The 21,474-nt window shown below is 44.9% G+C and overlaps 1 protein-coding gene across 1 annotated transcript in view; it reads left to right on the top strand.

Annotated features, from left to right (window-relative positions):
• Positions 1 to 21,474, top strand: part of LOC144684688 (lysosomal acid phosphatase-like) — a 142,854-nt gene that overhangs the window by 24,557 nt on the left and 96,823 nt on the right. The window contains 3 exon segments of the mRNA XM_078548795.1: positions 3,209 to 3,295; positions 7,745 to 7,897; positions 8,103 to 8,201. Of these exon segments, the coding sequence (XP_078404921.1) occupies positions 3,209 to 3,295; positions 7,745 to 7,897; positions 8,103 to 8,201 (339 nt within the window).

Here is a 21,474-nt window from a genome sequence, read left to right as displayed (position 1 = left end):
TCTCGCGCTCTCTCTCTCGAGCTCTCTCTCTCTCGTGCTCGAGCTCTCTCGTGCTCGATCTCTTCTCTCTCGCGCTCTCTCTCTCTCGCGCTCTCTCTCTCGCGCTCTCTCTCTCGCGCTCTCTCTCTCGCGCTCTCTCTCTCGCGCTCTCTCTCTTCGCGCTCTCTCTCTCGCGCTCTCTCTCTCTCTCGCGCTCTCTCTCTCTCTCGCGCTTCGAGCTCTCTCTCGCGCTTCGAGCTCTCTCTTGCGCTCGAGCTCTCTCTCGCGCTCGAGCTCTCTCTCGCGCTCGAGCTCTCTCTCGCGCTCGAGCTCTCTCTCACGTTCGAGCTCTCTCTCGCCCTCTCTCTCTCTCGAGCTCTCTCTCTCGTGCTCGAGCTCTCTCTCGCGCTCTCTCTCTCTCTCTCGCGCTCTCTCTCTCTCTCTCGCGCTTCGAGCTCTCTCTCGCGCTTCGAGCTCTCTCTCGCGCTTCGAGCTCTCTCTCGCGCTTCGAGCTCTCGCGCTCGAGCTCTCTCTCGCGCTCCCTCTCTCGAGCTCTCTCTCTCTCGTGCTTGAGCTCTCTCGTGCTCGATCTCTCTCTCTCGCGCTCTCTCTCTCTCGCGCTCTCTCTCTCGCGCTCTCTCTCGCGCTCTCTCTCTCGCGCTCTCTCTCTCTCTCTCGCGCTCTCTCTCTCTCTCTCGCGCTCTCTCTCTCTCTCGCGCTCTCTCTCTCTCTCGCGCTTCGAGCTCTCTCTCGCGCTTCGAGCTCTCTCTCGCGCTTCGAGCTCTCTCTCGCGCTCGAGCTCTCTCTCGCGCTCGAGCTCTCTCTCGCGCTCGAGCTCTCTCTCGCGCTCGAGCTCTCTCTCGCGCTCGAGCTCTCTCTCGCGCTCGAGCTCTCTCTCGCGCTCGAGCTCTCTCTCGCGCTCGAGCTCTCTCTCGCGCTCGAGCTCTCTCTCGCGTTCGAGCTCTCTCTCGCCCTCTCTCTCTCTCGAGCTCTCTCTCGCGCTCGAGCTCTCTCTCTCGTGCTCGAGCTCTCTCTCTCGCGCTCTCTCTCTCTCGCGCTCTCTCTCTCTCTCGCGCTTCGAGCTCTCTCTCTCTCGCGCTTCGAGCTCTCTCTCGCGCTTCGAGCTCTCTCTCTCTCGCGCTTCGAGCTCTCTCTCTCGCGCTTCGAGCTCTCTCTCTCTCGCGCTTCGAGCTCTCTCTCTCTCGCGCTCGAGCTCTCTCTCGCGCTCTCTCTCTCTCTCTCTCGTGCTCGAGCTCGCTCTCTCGCGCTCGAGCCCTCTTTCACGCTCGAGCTTTCTCTCTCTCGCGCTCGAGCTCGCTCTCTCGTGCTCGAGCTCTCTCTCTCTCTCGCGCTCGAGCTCTCTCTCTCGCGCTCGAGCTCTCTCTCTCTCTGCCTGTCTGTCCCTCTCTCTCTCTCTCTCTGCCTGTCTGTCTCTCTCTCTCTCTCTCTCTCTCTCTCTCTGCTTGTCTGTCTCTCTCTCTCTCTCCCTCTCTGCCTGTCTGTCTCTCTCTCTCTCTCTCTCTCTCTCTGCTTGTCTGTCTCTCTCTCTCTCTCCCTCTCTCTCTGCCTGTCTGTCTCTCTCTCTGCCTGTCTGTCCCTCTCTCTCTCTCTTTCGCGCTCAAGGTCTCTCTCGAGCTCTCTCTCTCTCTGCCTGTCTGTCTGTCTCTCTCTCTCTGTCTGTCTGTCTCTCTCTCTCTCTGCCTGTCTGTCTCTCTCTCGCTCTCTCTCCCTCTCCCTCTGCCTGTCTGTCTCTGTCTCTCTCTCTCTCTCTCCCTCTCTCTGCCTGGCTGTCTCTCTCTCTCTCTCTCTCTCGCTCGAGCTCTCTCTCTCTCTCGTGCTCGAGCTCTTTCTCTCGCGCTCGAGCTCTCTCTCTCTCTCGCGCTCGAGCTCTCTATCTCTCACTCTCTCTCACTCGCGCTCTCTCACTCGCGCTCTCTCTCGCGCTCTCTCTCTCGCGCTCTCTCTCGCGCTCTCTCTCTCTCGCGCTCTCTCGCGCGTCCCCTCGCTCGCGCTCTCTCTCCCGCGCCCTCACGCTCGCTCTCTCTCTGGCGTGCGCCCCTTCACTCGCTCTCTCTCTGGCTCGCGACCCTCGCTCGCTCTCTCTCTGGCGCGCGCCCCCTCGCTCGATCTCTCTCTGGCGCGTGCCCCCTCGCTCGATCTCTCTCTGGCGCGCGCCCCCTCGCTCGCTCTCTCTCTGGCGCGCGCCCCCTCGCTCGCTCTCTCTCTGGCGCGCGACCCCTCGCTCGCTCTCTCTCTGGCGCGCGCCCCCTCGCTCGCTCTCTCTCTGGCGCGCGCCCCCTCGCTCGCTCTCTCTCTGGCGCGCGCCCCCTCGCTCGCTCTCTCTCTGGCGCGCGCCCCCTCGCTCGCTCTCTCTCTGGCGCGCGCCCCCTCGCTCGCTCTCTCTCTGGCGCGCGCCCCCTCGCTCGCTCTCTCTCTGGCGCGCGCCCCCTCGCTCGCTCTCTCTCTGGCGCGCGCCCCCTCGCTCGCTCTCTCTCTGGCGCGCGCCCCCTCGCTCGCTCTCTCTCTGGCGCGCGCCCCCTCGCTCGCTCTCTCTCTGGCGCGCGCCCCCTCGCTCGCTCTCTCTCTGGCGCGCGCCCCCTCGCTCGCTCTCTCTCTGGCGCGCGCCCCCTCGCTCGCTCTCTCTCTGGCGCGCGCCCCCTCGCTCGCTCTCTCTCTGGCGCGCGCCCCCTCGCTCGCTCTCTCTCTGGCGCGCGCCCCCTCGCTCGCTCTCTCTCTGGCGCGCGCCCCCTCGCTCGCTCTCTCTCTGGCGCGCGCCCCCTCGCTCGCTCTCTCTCTGGCGCGCGCCCCCTCGCTCGCTCTCTCTCTGGCGCGCGCCCCCTCGCTCGCTCTCTCTCTTTCTCTGTCAGTATTACTCTTTCTTTCTGTCGGTCTCTCTCACCCTGGCTCACTCACGCACACTCGCTCTCTCGTGCACGCACTCGCTCACGCTCCCTCTCTCTGTCTCGTGCTCTCGTTCGCTCTCTAGTGCGCACTCTCGCTCGCTCTCTCTCACACGCGCCCTTGCTCGCTCTCATTCGCGCGCGCCCTCGCTCGCTTTCTCTCCATCTCGCGCGCGCCCTCGCTCACTCTCCCACGCGCGTGACCTTGCTTGCTCTCCCTCTCTCTCGTGCTCGCGCGCTCTCTCACTCTCTCCTTCCCTATATTCTGAAAGTCTGGCACTGACCTGTCTCCTCCAGCAATGAACAGGATTTCTGTTGCTCTTTTGTAGTTTGGGATGAGGCAACACTACATGCTGGGCCAGTATCTACGACATCGTTACAAGGACTTTCTCAACTCCTCGTACGACCGGGAAGAGGTTAGTGGTTGAATGGACTGCAGGGCCCGGAAAATGTTAAGTGAGGAGGGCCAGTTTAGAGCCAGGAGGATGGAGGCTGGCAAAGAGGCCATTTAAAGCCAGGGATTAGGAGGAGAAAGGCAGGCCTGGAGTTGAGAAATGAGTGAGAGGAGGGAGAAAGGGCCTGGAGCTGAGAGTTGTTGTAGGGTGTTGGTTACCATTTGATAGGTCCTATTGAGAAATCTTCGTCGTCTTACATAGTTCAACTGTATGTATTTATTAACTATAAGAACTATGTATATATATACAGTAAAGGGTTCAAGTTAGGAGCTGTCTCCGTGCTTGCTTGTACACACGTCTCTGTCCAACACTAGACTGACCCCTAGGTTGGGGAGTATTGTACTCATTCCCACGTTAACCCTTTATGTCCCAGATCCTATGCTACACCTCCCAAGTCTTTATTAAATGTATTTCCAGTTATTCTAGTTTACCCCATGTATTTTTCATCATTGCTACCCCATCTCCCCCACCACCCTCCCCCACCTTGGGTCTCTGAGTTCATAGATTCAGGTGGTCTGGAGGCCTTATAGCCCTTCCATATCTCATTCTCGCTACTGTCGGAGGAGTGGTAGCCTCTGTTGTTGCAGGTAAACTTTGTTGATTTGGAGGTTGTTCTGGTATCTGGGAATCTTTTTATGCTCTTTTTCCATTTCTTAGTATTGAACCACTCTGACGATTTGGCAGTTGTGGTTATAGGTGGTTGCTGCACCACCCTGTTTCTTGCGGGTTAGACGAACGTTGTGCTCATCTCTCATTTCAATTTTTTCTCCTCCTCTTTCATTGTGTGGGTCATCGTGATGTCCTCTGTGTCTGAAGGTGGCCATTCCTGTAATGAGGATGTGGTCTTTTAATTATCTCACCTTTGTGTTTAGCTAAGTGGTGTGCCATCAGCAATGGACGGCTGCTACTTGTTTCTAGCATTGTCTGCGGCACTGTCATGCTGGCTGGGAGTAGCAGCATTTGCTCTGTGGTCACAGTGTTGACATCATCAACAGTCATTAGGTCTGGAGGTTGAGGCTCTTCTTGTTGTTTGCTCTCTTGTCTATTCTCCACTGAAGCTGTCATGGTAACCATCTGAGTGTTGGCTGGTCTGACCAATGAGGGGCTTCTGGCACCTGTAATAAAAGTGAACAAAGCTGCTCTGCAAAGAGAGAAGACAATTCAGAGCTGAAATCCCAGGTGAGAGAATCTTTCTTGTTGGAGCTCTCAGGAACTTGCAGGCCTGTATAATTTATGATGGTGGTTGTCTTGTCATCTTTTGCCATTTTGAGGAGATTCAGGGCAAGACAGCATCTCTGCTCAAGAGAGAAAAAGGCTGGTCATGGATGACATACATCAGCTCAAAGATTTGTTTGCCACCATATCTTAATGGTTCCAGAATCATGCCTATGGAGGAACATTCCTCCAGGCCCGTAGAGTGGAGCGTCTGTTGTTTGTAGCCAGAGGTGTCTCAGCCACGGTTCTTTTGTCCAATAGGACCATAACACTGGCCCCCGTGTCCAATTTGAAGTTTGTGAGATGGCCATTTTCCGTACACAGTTCTGCCACTGTGCATTGGTGTCATTGGTAAGACCAGCATGTATTACCCTGGAGGAGGAAGTCTTGCATACAACTGAGTGACTTCCTACACCATTTCAGGAGGGCAGTTGAGAATCAATCACGTTACTGTGTATCTAGAGCCACAAAGATCATCGATTGTTTACGTGACTGGAGGAGACCTTTTGGCCCATTAAGTTGTTCCCAGCTCTCTACAAGAACAATCCAGCTAGTCCCACTCTCTGCCCTTTCACCATAGCCCTTCATATTTTTTCTCTTAACTAATTCGCTTTTGAAAGCTGCAATTGAACACGCTGCCGCCACTCCTTTAGGCAGTGCATTCCACATCCTAACCAGCAGGTCTGGCAGCATCTGTGGAGAGAGAAACAAAGTTAACATTTCAAGTCCATATGACCCTTCTTCAGAGCTAAAGAAAAGTAGAAATGTGATTAAATTTAGACTGTTTAAGCGGGGGAGTAGATGGAGCAGATAAAGCAAGATAGAGGGTCAGCAATAGATGACGGTTAAGGAGAGGTTGACAAGGATATCATGGACACAAGACAAAGGGAGACTAAAGAAGGTGCTGATACTGGCATAAAGGTAAGAAAGCAGAATGTGTTAATAGCAGAACAAGGGTCAGCATTCTGTGAAAGAACAACATGGAAACAAGCGACAGGTGACCCTGTTGGGGTGTGGTCGGGGGAGGAGGCGGTGGTTGGGGAAGAAGGATAGAAAAAGGGATTTAAAAAAAGGATGAATAAATGAATACAAATAAAAATAAGTAAATAAAAAGTAAAAATAAATTTTAAAAAGGAACGAAGAAAGAGGAGAGTGTTCATGGTCTGAAGTTGTTGAACTCAATGTTAAGTCCGGAAGGCTGTAGAGTGCCTAGTTGGAAGATGAGGTGCCATTCCTCCAGTTTGCGTTGGGCTTCACTGGAACATTGCAGCAGGCCAAGGACAGACATGTGGGCATGAGCGCAGGATGGTGTGTTGAAATGGCAAGTGACAGGAAGGTCTGGGTCATGCTTGCGGACAGACCGAAGGTGTTCCATAAAGCGGTCACCCAGTCTGCATTCGGTCTCTCCAATGTAGAGGAGACCTCATTGGGAGCAGTGAATGCAGTAGACCAAATTGAAGGAGGTGCAAGTGAAGTGCTGCTTCACCTGAAACGAGTGTTTGGGCCTTTGGGCAGTGAGGAGGGAAGAGGTAAAGGGGCAGGTGCTGCATCTTCTGCGATTGCATGGGAAGGTGCTATGAGAAGGGGATGAGGTGTTGGGGGTGATGGAGGAGTGGACCAGGGAGTCACGGTGGAAATGGTCCCTATGGAATGCCGACTGGGGGGTGAAGGAAAGATGTGTTTGGTGGCTGCATCATGCTGGAGTTGGCGGAGGATGATCCTTTGAATGCGGAGGCTGGTGGGGTGAAAAGTGAGGACAAGGGGGACCCTATCATGGTTCTGGGAGGGAGGGGAAGGTATGAGGGCAGAGTCACTGGAGATGGGTCAGACACGGTTGAGGCCCTGTAAACCACAGTGCGGGGAAACCTCAGTTAGAGATGAAGGAAGACATGTCAGAAGTGCTGTTTTGGAAGGTGGCATCATCAGAACAGATTCACCAGTGGTGAAGGAACTGAGAGGATGGGATGGAGTCCTTACATGAAGCAGAGTGTGAGGAGCTGTAGTTGAGGTAGCTGTGGGAGTTGGTGGGCTTGTAATGAATATTGGTGGACAGTCCATCGCCAGAAATGGAAACAGATCAGGAAGGGAACAGAAGTGTTGGCAATGGACCATGTGAAGGTGAGAGAGGGGTGGAAATTGGAAGCAAAATTGATAAATTTTTCCAGGTCCGGATGAGAGCATGAAGCGGCACCAATATAGGATTAGAAGAAGGGATTGGGTCAGAGGGACGGGAAGGGATAGAAGGTCCTGGATGGGCATTGGTATCAGTAAGTTGTCGGAGCTTGTGTTCCTTAACACCTGAAAGAAAGAAATAAAGTTTCTTGCTAAGGCGTCGGATGGGACGAAGAATAATATGAAACTGGGGACAAGAGCAGCTTTGAGATGAGATGAGTCGCTGCTGCTGGAGAGAGAAGTCAAGTGTGTTCATGTGTGTGTGATGCATGACACTGAGTGTAGATCTCAGGATGTGGCGAGAACAGCAGTCTGAGGAACATTGTATGTCCTGGAGATACCTGTAATCTTGGGTGGATTTGAAACATGAGGGATGAAGCTTCAGTTGGAATCTACGTGGGATAAGTCAGAGACAAAGACAGTCGCTGAGGAAGGAAATATGGCTGTGAAAGCGAGTTTTGGTAAGCACCTTGTCAAACATCAGGAAGGACATGGAAAGCAATGAAGGTGAACAGGGCGAAAGAGACAAACAGAAATCCTGTCTGAGAGAGGATCAGTACTTCTTCAAGGTAAAAGCTAAGATAAAAGCAAAATACTAGGGATGCTGGAAATCTGAAGTAAAAGCAGAAAATGCTGGAAAAACTCAGCGGGTCTGACAGCATCTGTGGAGAGAGAAACTGAGTTAACGTTTCAAGTCCGTATGACCCTTCTTCAGAGCCCCATTTATCCTGTACAGACCCTTCATGATTTTAAACACCTTCACCAAATCTCCTTTCAACCTTCTCTTCTTTAAGGAGAACATCCCCATACCCTAGTTTCTGTAAGGGGGTGGTGCTGGCCATTATTCTTGAACCACTACACTCTTGGTGCTCCAGTGGTGGTGTTGGGTTGGGAATTGACCCAGTGACAATTAAGAAACAGCAGTAGAACTGGGTGGGGTTGCTGCTTCAATACCTGGCAGCTGCAAGACCTTGAGAACATATCTGTTGTGTCTTTTAACCTTTTGTTTTCTCTCCACTGTAGATTTATGTTCGGAGTACGGATGTTGATCGGACTCTAATGAGTGCTCAGTCGGATCTCGCTGGTCTGTACCCTCCACGTGAATATCAGATCTTCAAACCTAACCTTAACTGGCAACCAATTCCTGTGCATACGGTGCCTGCAGAAGACGAAAAGGCAGGTATCCGTAACACTGAGAGTGCAGGGAGAGCAGTGCCTTCTGGGCTAGAGTTCCTTTTCCTGTACCACTCAACTCACCACCCACTGGGGCAGGGTTTGATATTGTTACCTGGCTTGATCCAGTCTTTCCTTTGATTTGTTGTGGCACTAGTTTGAACCCTTTTCACCTAACATCTAGTGAAAGCGATGTCTGTTGTTTCAGTTTCTCAAGTTCCCAATACCAAATTGCCCTCGCTTTGACAAGTTGCTGGAGGAGTCGATGAACAGCAAAACAGTTCAGAATAAGGTGAAGGAAAATCAGGCAAGTGTCAAGAACCTGTCATTAATGTGTGTCTGTCTGTTGTGGCGGAATTTTCCATGCCCTCTGGCATGGTGGGCGTGAGCAGACAATATGGCGGGAAGGCCAAAAATCGGTTTCATGATGTCGTGAAACCAGTTTACAATCGTATGCTCCACCCAACACTCACGCTGACATGTTTCACAACTGAACATAAGTGACGTGCACCTGGCAAGCTGCACTTCACTCGGGACTTCGAGGCTTGTTTGCTTACCTTGCTTCATACAGCACTCACGGCTATCAGCGCCAGGCTTCGCAGGCAGTAGGAGGAGTCACGGGCACGCCTCTACCTACCAGACCAACCATAAGGTAGGGGTAACGTTTCAACGGCTGCAGGGCTATGGCTTGCTTGGGGTAGGGAGAGAAGTGGCTTCAGTCAAGGGAAGAGGCTGCAGGACGAGAGCTATATTGGGGAAGGGTTTTATCATAGGGTGTGTGTGGGGACATATGTTGATCGTATCTGAAAGCTTTAAATCATCAAAAGAAGCTAGGTGTTTGACATGCTAATAAGTAAACATGGATGCTTGCTTTGCATGTAAGGTGTGATGGGAATTTGCAGTTTTAGAAAGATTAAGATTTGGATTTCAAAGGGATTTTAGTCTGTTTACATCTAGCCAGATAAGCAAGGCTAAGGAATGTGTTTATTTTTCTCAAAGGTTACTGACAATAAATGGTAGCAACATGGAAGTTCTTATATTGTGAGGAAGGTACAGTTTCAAAGACATATGAAACAATAAAATTTGCATATTAAAAAGAGAGAAACATGGCCTCATTCTCCTTTATATATGTGTCTGGCGAAGGCCCTGTGAGATCTAAAAGAAATGTGTGAAATAACCTTAATGAAGCTTTTAGCATTTGTGCATAAGTCTGCTGTCTACTGAAAGCTGTAAAAAAGCCATTTGGAATTCCACTGTCCAGGGTATTGTGTTCATTTGCTGGACCTACTTCAAATTTATAATCTATTTTAGGGCCATTGCCTTAAAGGGGGTGTAATTGGGAGTCGGGTTAATTAGGAATTTTAGGAATTATTATAGTAGTAATTGTAGTCTTATGTATATGCTTAACATTTTTTATTTTGTTAATAAATATTCTAATTTAACTTTTTTAATTCTAAAAGTCTTGATGGACTTATTACTTCTGAATTCTGAACATGCATCTCAAATAAATACAAATTACAAAATCGTTGAGATAGAGCGACCACGTTTACCTTGTGGATTTGATCTACCAGTCACACATCATCTGCTGCATCATAACAATCTGTGCAAGTGGGCTTAAGAGGTTGAGGGCTGAGGAGGCAGCCTCCAGAGGAGATGAGTCCAGATGGAGATGTGAGGGTGTGTGTGAGTGAGTGGTGATGTCCCTTGAGCTGGCACTGAGTGAGATGCCAGTGAATGTGTGATGGGCCTGAGTGTGTGAGCTCAACACTCAAGCCCATCACACATGGGCTTGAGTGTTGAGCTCACACACTCGACACTGCCATCGCCTCCCAAGCTGGAGTGATGACACTGGACCTCCTGCGGCCAGAGCGGGGGTAGAGGACATCGCAGTGGGCTCCAAAAGTGTCCAGAAGGCGTCTCAGGGATGCACCACTGAATTGAGGGGCTGCAGTCGTCTTGCCTTTCGGGGCCATGTCTTCTGTGCAGCAGTCCTGGACTGGAAGCACTGAGAGGTGTGCATGCACGGCTACCCTTTAAATATGGTGCTTGGCGTGCACAAGTGACAAGGTGACAGCATGGCAGGTGAATGAGAACCCACTCACCATCGAAACGGCATGTTTCCCAGGAATGCATGATTAATGAGGGGGGTTTGGGATGAAACGGCGTGAAAAAGTGCCATTGCAGCTGGTGGGTAAAACGTTCATTTTCCCGCCCGCTACCGCACTTGGTGCAAATCTGGGATGATTCCGCCCAGTGTGTCTACAGGCACATGTGTAAGGCTGTACAACTAAATCACTTGCATTTATGCAGCACCTTTCACGACCTCAGCCATCCTAAAAAGCATTACAGCCAATGAAGTGCGTTTGAAGTGTAATGTTGGAACGATGCCACGACAGCAAGCTCCCACAAACAGCAATCTAATAGATGAGCAGACCATATGTATTTAGTTATGTTGTTTGAGGGATTGACCAGGAAACCAGGGAGAACCCATGTGCTGTTCTTTGAATAGTGACCTGGGCTCTGTAAGGAAAGATGGGGCTTTGATTTAATATCAGCACCTCTGTCAGCTGCCCCAGTACTATGCTGGAATGTCAACCTGGATTATAAGTTCAAGTCTTTGCTATGGGACTTGCACCCAAGAAACCTCTTTACTTCAAGGGAAAAATGTTAACATTGTGCCATGGCTGACACAACATGGGAGGGTACACTCCTCATTTGGATAGTTTCCTTGATAGGCTAGGTATATGCATATTGTGACATGGCAGATTATGTGTGCCAGATGGATCAAATCCCCCAAAGGAAACTTGATCACGGGGTCACAGCTGTTCTGCGATTTTTTGTTTTTTGAGAGGCATGCCCTGAATTCAGAAGTAATAAGACTACCAGGACTTCAGAGGTTTTTTTAGAAAACTAAATTAAACATTTATCAACAAAGGAAAAGATTTCAAGCATATACATAGGTGTCAAGAAGATATAGAATGTCTGTAATGTTATTGGAAATTTATTTTAAAATAGAGTACTAGTGGTGTCTGTGTCTATGTGTGTGTGTTTCTTAATTGGATTAAAGCCAGCTGGTCTAGAGGCTTTGATATATAGAAGAGAAGTAGGTTGAAATGGTAATTAAGTAAACAAGGTGAAGTGAAAAGGGGGCAATTTTTATTTTTAAGTAAACCATTCAAAAGAATGGGTGAAATATTACAACTAGCCAGAAGTCGTCAAACAATGCATTTACTTTTTCCAAAGCTTACTAATAAAATTGGTGTTATGAAAGGGTTTTATTGTTAGAAGAGGTAAAGTTAAAAAAACCTAGTGATACAATGAGAATTTGCATTCAAAGAGGAAAATATGTATAAAGGAAGAGAAGGCTGTTAGTAAAAGAGAACGGATTCTAAGATCTAAAGCCTCCAGCCTGTAAGCCTCATGCTGCTGTGTGCAAGGACCCAGAGCTGAAAGAAACCCATTTTGAATGTGACTGTCCAGAGTGTGCTTTGCCAGGGGTCTGTTTAAATCTATGATTTACTATTGGCTTATCGGAGGTGTAACTAGGAGTCAGATTAATTAGGGGATTTTTGTAGTTATTATAGTAGTAATTTTGTAGACATATGTATGTGCTTACAATCTTTCTTGTATTAATAAATGTTTCATTTAGTTTTATAAAAACCTCTTGAGACTCGGTGGTCTTGTTACAACTGAATTCAAAGCATGCACCTCGAAACAAATTGCAAATGGGTTATGACGGTTTGAACAGCTCAACATTTACCATTGGCTGTGTTATAATTGGGGGCTCTTTGTGGGATATCTTTGAAATTCCTTGATTTTTTTGGAATTGGTGAATCTTAAGGTTATGAGTACGAGAAGCACTTTGAATTCAGGAGTTGGTGTAAGGTATTTTTGAAGTGGTGAGACTGCAAAAATGGCTGTATCCATAGCTAAATCTTTTTTGGAAGTAGAAGATATAACTCTGGGTTACAGAAAGTATTCAAGAATAAGTTAACAGAGTTAGTGGATAAATTACAATTGGGGTCGCCTAGGAAATCAGATATAATTTGAAGGTATAGCACAGCATTTGAAGTTGGAAGTGATACCTGACAAGAGTGAGTCACAGCTGGAGGTAGTGAGACTTCAGTTTGAAATGAAGAAGCTTCAATTTGAACAAGCAAAGGAAATGAAAAAATACTGGAACTAGAAAAAGCAGAAAAAGACAGGGAAACAGAGAGATTATTTCAAAAGGAAATGGAAATGCAAAAACTTAATCTCCAGAGGGAAAAGTTAGCAATGGAAGAGAAAATTAAGGAAAGAGACAGAGAATATCGGCTTAAAAGGCTGGAAGCTTTTTTAAAAAATCGTAGATTTTGAGTAAAGTTCTGATGAGGAAAATCCTTTAATTTAAAACCCACTGGGGTGATGGTTAAGTTTGTACAAGCTCTTCCAAAGTTTGAGGAAAAAGATGTTGAGCTTTATTTCATTTGTGAAGATAGCTAAACAGATGAAATGGCCACAGGAAAACTGGACATTGTTGTTACAATCCAAGTCAGTGAGCAGAGCACATGAGTTCTATGCTTCACTGTCCTGAAAAGGTATCGATGAATTATGATGTGGTAAAAAGGGCTATTTTGAGTGCATATGAGTTGGTTCCTGAGGCATATAGGCAGAAATTTAGGGATATGAGAAAACAGCCTGGGCAAACTTCTTTTGAGTTTGAGAGAGTAAAACAAAGTAATTTTGACAGGTGGATAAGAGCATTAAAAATAGAGACAACATATGCAGCTCTTAGAGAAGTAATTCTTTGGAAGAATTTAAAGACTCCGTGTCATTGGTAGTGAGAACTTGTGGAGGACCAGAGGGTTCAAATAATAAGACAAGCAGCAGAGATTAATTATAATGATTATGAGTTAGTTCATAGAACTAAACCATTTTTTCATCACCCTTTTAAATCAGAGAAGGATGGAAAGTGGGAAGGTGAAAGGAAGGTGGGTAGTCAGGGAAGAGAAGGAGTAGGTGGAAAGTCCCAGGAAGTTTTTTCTCAGATTAAAAAGGAAGGTGCTGGGGTTGGAAGTGACATTCGAAAATTGAGGTGCTTTCATTGTAATAAAGTTGGACACACAAAGCCAGTGTGCTGGAAAATGCAGGGAAAGTCTGTTGAAATCATTGGGGTGCAGAAAAGTTCTGGAGGTCAAAGTTCAGGCACAGGAAAAACCAGTAGTTTGTGTACAAGTAAAACAGGGAGAATCAGTGATAGTTAAATAATGTGGCATGTGTTCATAATTCACCCAAGGGAGTTTGGAGGAGCAGGTTTCAGAAATGTTTAAAGATTTTATGTGTGGAGGGAAAGGTTTTCCATGTATACAAGGTGGGGCAGGTAAAGATGTTAAAATTTTAGGAGACACAGGGGCTAGTCAATCCTTAATGTTGTGGGATAGTGACATTTGTTGTTCAAAGGGAGTATTGCAGGAATAGGTGATAATAAGTGGGGTTCATGGAGATGCTAAACCTATTCCATTGGGGAAGGTAAATTTAAAGAGTAAGTCGTGAAATGACTGTTGGAGTGGTGGAAAAATTGCCCATTGCAGGGGTTCAATTTATTCTGAGTAATGATATAGATGAATCACCATTATGAGTGATGCCTATGGTGGTTGAGCAGCCTGTGGAAGTGTTTTCATTAGAGGTGTTGCAAAAGGAGAATCATGGATTGTTTCCAGATTGTGTGATAATGAGATCACAGGCACAGGTTAAAACAAGAAAAACAAGAAGGACAGGCAGTTTAAAGGCAGGAAGAAGGTGTTGAAATCCAATTAGCAGGCACAGTGTTTGATAACATTGTTCAGAAGGACACAGCAGAGGAAAAGGCAGTTGAGGAGTTTAGCTCAAGGCAGTTGATTGAGTTGCAGCAAAAAGATTTGCAATTAAAACAGTTATATCAGACAGCTTACTCAGAAACAGAAGCAAAACATATTCACCCTTAAGGGTGATATTTTAATGAGAAAGTGGAGGCCGGATCATATCTCAGCAAATGGAAACTGAAGGGAGGTACATCAGATTGTTATCCCAGTTGGGTAGAGACTTGAGATTCCGAGGATTGCTCATGAAGTTCCAATGGGGGACGTTTAGGAATTAAAAGACACAGGCAAAAATACAAAAAGCATTTTTATTGGCCTGGATTGCGTAGAGGTATAGTCAAATTCTGTAGAACATGTCACACATGTCAGGTGATAGGAAAACCACAAGCAATGATTAAGCCGGCATCTTTAATTCCAATACCAGCGTTTGAAGAACCTTTTACTCGGGACACGATTGATTGTGTAAGACCCTGTCTAAGACTGAAAGTGGAAATCAGTACTTACTGACAAAAATGGATGAGTCTACCAGATTTCCTGAAGCAATAGCTTTGAGAAATATTACAAACAAGAAAATTGTGGAAGATTTAACTAAATATTTTTACAAGATATGGTTTACCTAAGGAAATACAATCAGATTAGGGTTCAAATTTCGTATCACAGCTGTTTAAGGGAGTAATGAACAGTTTGGGGATAAAACAGTTTAAGTCAACAGCTTATCATCCTGAGTCACAAGGGGCTTTGGAAAGATGGCATCAAACTCTTAAATCTATGATGAGAGCATACTGTCAGGATTATCCACAGGATTGGAATAAGGGAATTCCATTCTTGTTATTTTTTATTAGGGAGACTCCTAATGTGTTGGCTGGTTTCAGTCCTTTCGAATTAGTTTATGTTGATGAGGTAAGAGGACCACTGAAATTGATTTATGAGAAATTGGTTGGTCAAAATTCAGAAACCACTCTCCTGGATTACACAGAGAGAGATTAGACAGTGTATGTGAGTTGGCTAGGGAACATTTAAAGATATTACAGCAAGTGATGAAGTGAAAGGCTACAGCTCAGAATTTTGTTGCTGGAGATAGAGTGCTAGTTCTGTTACCAGTACTCAGTGACTCATTAAAGGCAAGGTTTACTGGGCCTTACAGGATTGAAAAGAAACTGAGTGAAGTAAATTAATAAATACTCCAGATAGAAGAAAGAAGCAGAGGGTATGTCATGTAAATATGTTAAAAAAATACTTTGACAGGGAAGAGGACCAAAAGGAGGTGTTAGTGGTGGTAGATAATGAGAAAGAGGTAGAAATGCAGGACTCTGAAATTGATTTTCCTCTAATCAAATTGGATAATGAGGAGGTACTTGAAAATTTAAATGAAACATTGAGTTACCTTCCAAACAAGTGCCAGAGTGATTTGGAAAAGCTGTTGTAGTCACACAAACCTATTTGTGGGAATAGGTTGGGGAAGACAGATTTAGCTATACATTATGTGTCTGTAGAAGTTTCATCTTCAATAAGTCAACATCTTTGTAGATTAAATCCGGCAAAGTTATTACAAATACAAGAAGAAATTGACTTCATGCTTCAACATAATATCATTGAGTCCAGCTGCAGTAAATGGAGTTCGCCTATTGTACTGGTATCGAAACCAGATGGCACACAAAGACTGTGTGTGGACTTTCGAAAGGATTCATATCTTATTCCACGGTTGGAGGATTGCATTGAGAAAGTGGGACAATCAAAATTTATCACAAAGATTGACTTGCTAAAAGGATATTGGCAAGTACCATTGTCGGAGAGGGCAAAGGGGATATCGGCTTTTGAAATGCCAAGTGGACTATATCAGTTTAAAGTCATGCCATTTGGTATGAAGAATGCACCTGCAACATTTAAAATTCTAACAATCAAAGTAATTGCAGGTCTAAGCAATTGTGCTGTTTATATTGATGATTTAATAGTTTTCAGTCAGACGTGGGAGGAGCATTTATAGCATCTGGAAGAATTATTTACTCAATTACAAGAAGCTAATTTGGTGATGAACTTGGCTAAAAATGAATTTGCAAAAGCGCAAGTTACATATTGTAACATATTACAAATCATACCATTGGACATGGTAAAGTGGCTCCGAGAGATGTGAAAGTCAAAGCTATTGTGGATTTCCCAGGGTCTACAACAAAATGAGAAGTTTTGAGATTTCTGGGCATGAGTGGGTTTTACTGGAAATGTGTGCCAAATTTTAGCAGTGTGGTTGCTGCACTGGCTGAACTATTTAAAAAGAACAAGAAGTTTCAATGGACGCCAGAGCATCAGAAGGCATTTGACAGTTTGAAAACTGTGTTAACTACGACACCAGTTTTGGCAGTACCCAATTATGCCGAGCAATTTAAGTTGCCCGTTGATGCAAGCAATATAGGCGTTGGGGTTGTACAGTTACAAGAAGATGACACTGGAATTGAGAAAACAATGTTGTATTTTTCAGGAAGTTGAATGCACATCAGAGAAGATATTCAACAATTGAAAAGGAGACATTGGGTTTGGTGTTAGCATTGCAGCATTTCAAAATCTATGTGGCAAACAATTCATCAGAAACAATTGTTTATACAGACCACAATCCTTTAAAGTTTCTGGACAAATTTCGAGACAGAAATGCATGGCTATTCAGGTAGAGCCTACTGCTGCAACCATTTAATCTACAGATTATACATGTTACTGGTAGAGAAAATCTGTTTGCAGATGCGTTATCAAGAGCTTGAATTTTAAAGGGAAAATTGGACATTTAAAAACCTGGACACTAAATTGAATGATTTCTGCTGATACCAAGGATTTGTGTATATATATTATATTAATGCATACATCTGGTAATGTAAGAGAGTAAGTATATAGATAAGTATAGGAGATAGTGTAAGACGGGCTAATAAAAATGAATCATGGTTTGTGTTGTGTCTGTGTGTGTGTGAGAGACAAAGAGAGAGAAAGGGGCAATTTGCATTTTTGAATAAACCATTCAAAAGAATGGGTGAAATATTACACCTAGCCAGAAGTCAAACAATGTGTTTACTTTTTCCAAAGCTTACTAATAAAACTGGTGTTATGAAAGGGTTTTATTGTTAGAAGAGGTAAAGCTCAAAAAACCTAGTGATACAATGAGAATTTGCATTCAAAGAGAAAAATATGTATAAAGGAAGAAAAGGCTGTTGGTAAAAGAGAAGGGATTCTAAGATCTAAAGCCTCCAGCCTGTAAGCCTTAACTGCTGTCTGCAAGGACCCGGAGCGGAAAGAAACTCATTTTGAATGCGACTTTCCAGAGTGTGCTTTGCCAGGGGTCTGTTTAACTCCGTGTTTCACTGTTGCCGTAATGGAGATGTAACTAGGAGTCAGATTAATTAAGAGATTTTTGTAGTTTTATAGTAGTAATTTTGTCGACATATGTATGTGCTTACAATCTTCCTTGTATTAATAAATGTTTCATTTAGTTTTATAAAAACCTCTTGAGACTTGGTCTTTTCACTACTACTGAATTCAAAACCTGACTCTTGAAACATACAAATTGCAAATGGGCTATGACAGTTGTTTCAAATTTCCCTCTGGGATTTGAACAGGTCAGCATTTACCTTCGGCTGTGTCATAATAATATGTCTACAAATTACTACTATAATAACTCCTAAAACCCCTAATTAACCTGGCTCTCAGTTACAACTCCATTAAGGCAGCAGTAAAAAAACAAATAGATTTAAACAGATCCAGGCAAAGTTGCATGATACTCTGGACAGTAGACTTCAAAGTGAATTTTCTCAGCTTCAGTTCCTGTAGACAGCAACTTGATGCACAGAGGCTCGAGGCTTTTCACACTTGTGTTAGATCTTAGGATGCCTTCTCCTCTGACACACAGTCTCATCTCCTTCATACATGTTTCTCCCTTTTAAATGCAAATTCCATTGTTCTGATATGCCTTTGGAATTTTGGAACACAAATAACTGGTTTTTGCTGTGCCTGAACCTCAGAACCCACAGTACTTGTACTTCTAGAACTTTTCTGCATCCCAATAATCCCAACAGATTTTCCCTATAAGTTCCAACACAATGGCTTCGTGTGACCAAATTTATTACGATGAAAACACCTCAATTTTCGTGTGTCACTTCTACCCTCAGCACTTTCCTTTTTATTCTGAGAAAAACCTTCCTGGGAATTTCTACCAGTTTTCCTCTTCCATGACTACCACCGTCCTTTCACCTTCCCACTTCCTATCCTCTGATTTAAAAGGTTGATGAATAAAATGTTTAGATATGTGAACTAACTCGTAATCATCATCTATCTCTGCTGCTTGCCTTACTGTTTCAACCCTCTTGTTCCTCCACATGAGTTCTCACTACCGAAAGAATTGAATCTTTAAATTCTTCCAAAATATTTACTTCTCTAAGAGCTGCATATGTCATTTCTATCTTTAATGCCTGTGTCCACCGGCCAAAATTACTTTGTTTTACTCTCTCAAACTCAATAGAAGTTTGCTCAGGCTGTTTTCTCATGTTCCTAAATTTCAGCCTGTATGCCTCAGGAACCAACTCATATGCACTCAAAATAGCCTTTTTTACCACATCATAGTCCACTGACATTTCTTCTGTAGGCGAAGCATAAACCTCATGTGCTCTACCCACCAACCTAGATTGTAACAACAATGTCCAGTTTTCCTGTGGCCATTTCATCTGTTTAATTATCTTCTCAAATGAACTAAAGAACTCCTCCACATCTCTTTCCTCAAACTTCAGAAGAGCTTGCACAAATTTAAACATCTCCCCACTAGGTCTAAGTTTAAAGGTTCTCTCATCATCAGAACTTTATTCAGCATCTGATGTCTCCTACTTAAAGTCCAGATTTTTAGGTTGGTCCTTGTGTCTTTCTTCCTTTCCTAATTTCACCATTTCAAATTCCCGTTCCTGTCGTTTTCCTTTCTCCTGTCTTTCCACCAGTTCCCTTTGGAATGCAGTTTCTCTTTCTTTTTTATCTTTCTCTGCCTTTTCTTTTTCTGCTACCTCTAGTTCAAGTTTTTTTTCATTTCCGTTGCTTGATAAAATTCAAGCCTCTTCATTTCAAACTGAAGTCTCACTACCTCCAGCTGTGACTCACTAGAGGCAGGTATCACTTCCAACTTCAAATGCTGTGCTGTCACTTCAACTATGTCTGCTTTCTTTGCCCGTACAGGTAACCTTAACTGCAACTTATCCATCAATTCTGTTAACCTACCCTTAGATACTTTTTGTAACCCAACCAGAGTTACATCTTCTACTTCCAAAAAAGTTTTAGCCATGGATACAGCCATTTTGCAGTCTCACCACTTTAAAAAATACCTCACACCAACTCCTGAATTCAAAATGCTTCTTGTACTCGTAACTTTAAGATTCAGCTACTCCATACCAATCAAGGAATTTCAAATATCCTGGACGAGCCCCCAGTTTTGTTAAGACGTGGCAGATGATGTGTGCAAGGTGGATCAAATCCATGAGGGAAACTTGATCACTCAGTCACAACTGTTTTGCAATTGTATTTTTTTTCGAGAGGCATGCTCTGAATTCAGAATTAATAAGACTACCATGACTTGAGATTTTTTTAGAAAACTAAATTAAACATTTATTAACAAAAGAAAAGATTTCAAGCACTTGCATAGGTCTACAAATTACTACTATAATAACTCATAAAACCCCGAATTAATCTGTCTCCCAGTTACATCTCCATTAAGGCAACAGTAAAAAAACAAATAGATTTAAACAGATCCAGGCAAAGTTACATGATACCCTGGACAGTAGAATTCAAAGTGAGTTTTCTGAGCTTTGGTTTCTGAAGACAGCAACGTGATGCACAGAGGCTCGAGGCTTTTCACACTTGTGTTAGATCTTAGACTTCCTTCTTCTCTGACACAAAGCCTCATCTTCTTTATACATGTTTCTCGCTTTTTAATGCAAATCCCGTTGTTCCAATATGTCTTTGGAACTTTATATTTCTCATAATATAAATCTTTCATAGTGCTCATATTAATAGTAACCTTTGGGAAAAATAAACACACTGTTTGGCTTAGTTTTTCTGGCTAAGTGTAACATTCTACCATCTCTTTGAAATTCAAACTAACCTAATTTATCTATAAATGCAAATTTTCATCACACTTCACATTCTAAAACTTCAGCCATGTTTACATATTTAACATTTCAAACCTAGCTTTTTGATGACTCAAAGCCTCCAGACCAGCTGTCTCCAAATCAAAGAACAAAGAAAAGTACAGCACAGGAACAGGTCCTTCGGCCCTCCAAGCCTGCGCCGATCATATTGCCTGTCAAACTAAAACATTTTGCACTTCCGGAGTCCGTATCCCTCTATTCCCATCTTATTCATGTATTTGTCAAGCTGCCTCTTAAACACCACTATCGTACCTGCTTCCACCACCTCCCCTGGCAGCGAATTCCAGACACTCACTACCCTCTGCGTAAAAAACTTGCCCTGCACATCTCCTCTAAAGTTTTCTCCTCTCACCTTAAATCTATGTCCCCTAGTAATTGACTCTTCCAGCCTGGGAAAAAGCTTCTGACTATCTACTCTGTCCATGCCACTCATAATTTTGTAAACTTCTACCAAGTCGCCCCTCAATCTCCGTCGCTCTAGTGAGAACAATCCGAGTTTCTCCAACCTCTCCTTATAGCTAGCTAATAACCTCCAAACCAGGCAGCATCCTGGTAAACCTCCTCTGCACCCTCTCCAACGCCTCCATATCCTTCTGGTAATGTGGCGACCAGAATTGCACGCAATATTCCAAGTGTGGCCTAACCAAGGTTCTATAGAGCTGCAGAATGACTTCCCAGCTTTTATACTCAGTACCCCTGCCAATGAAGGCAAGCATGCCATATGCCTTCCTGACTACCTTATCCACCTGCGTTGCCATTTTCAGTGACCTGTGGACCTGTACACCCAGATCCCTCTGCCCGTCGATGCACTTAAGGGTTCTGCCATTTACTGTATAATTCCTACCTGTATTAGACCTTCCAAAATGCATTACCTCGCATTTGTCCGGATTAAACTCCACCTGCCATTTTTCTGCCCAAGTCTCCAACCGATCTATATCCCGTTGTATCCTTTGACAATCCTCTTCACTATCTCAATTAAATCTCACACTCACTCTCTCTCTCACTCACGCACACACACACACATAATCCAACCCCCACTATTAACTTACCTTTACAATAAATCACAATATTATGAGAATTATTATATTTTCAGCAGTAGAGGCTACAAGGGAAAGGAATCACTGGTAAGTAGTGGGTAAGGTATTTACTACTTTAAACGCTTATAGTTTAAGGTCTTTTGTGGTTTATAGTTTGTATATTCTACAGTAACAAGGATCAGGAAAGAAGGGTCCTAGAGTAATTCACTTAAAAGGTTTAATTTAAGGGGATAAGCCATGGCAGGAGCGCTCAAAACTGTAGTGTGCTCCTCGTGCTCCATGTGGGAAACTGGAGACATTTCCAGTGCCCGGGACCAGCATGTGTGCAGAAAGTGTGTCCAGCTGCAGCTCCTGGAAGCTCGGGTTTCACCGGCACCCGGCAGCTGGGGTCACTGTGGAGCATCTGCGAGTCTGAGAGCATCGTGGATAGCACGCTTAGAGAGGTGGTCACATCAAAGATGAAGGGACTTGAGGAAGGAAGGGAATGGGTGACTACCAGGCAGTCAAAGAGAAACAGGCCGGTAGTTCAGGAGTCCCCTGGGGTCTCA

This window comes from Cetorhinus maximus, chromosome 9 (assembly GCF_964194155.1).
Source record: "Cetorhinus maximus chromosome 9, sCetMax3.hap1.1, whole genome shotgun sequence".
Taxonomy (NCBI): Eukaryota; Metazoa; Chordata; class Chondrichthyes; order Lamniformes; family Cetorhinidae; genus Cetorhinus; species Cetorhinus maximus.
The sequence above is the reverse complement of the archived record's forward strand: the minus strand, read 5'-3'. Positions and strand labels throughout refer to the sequence as shown.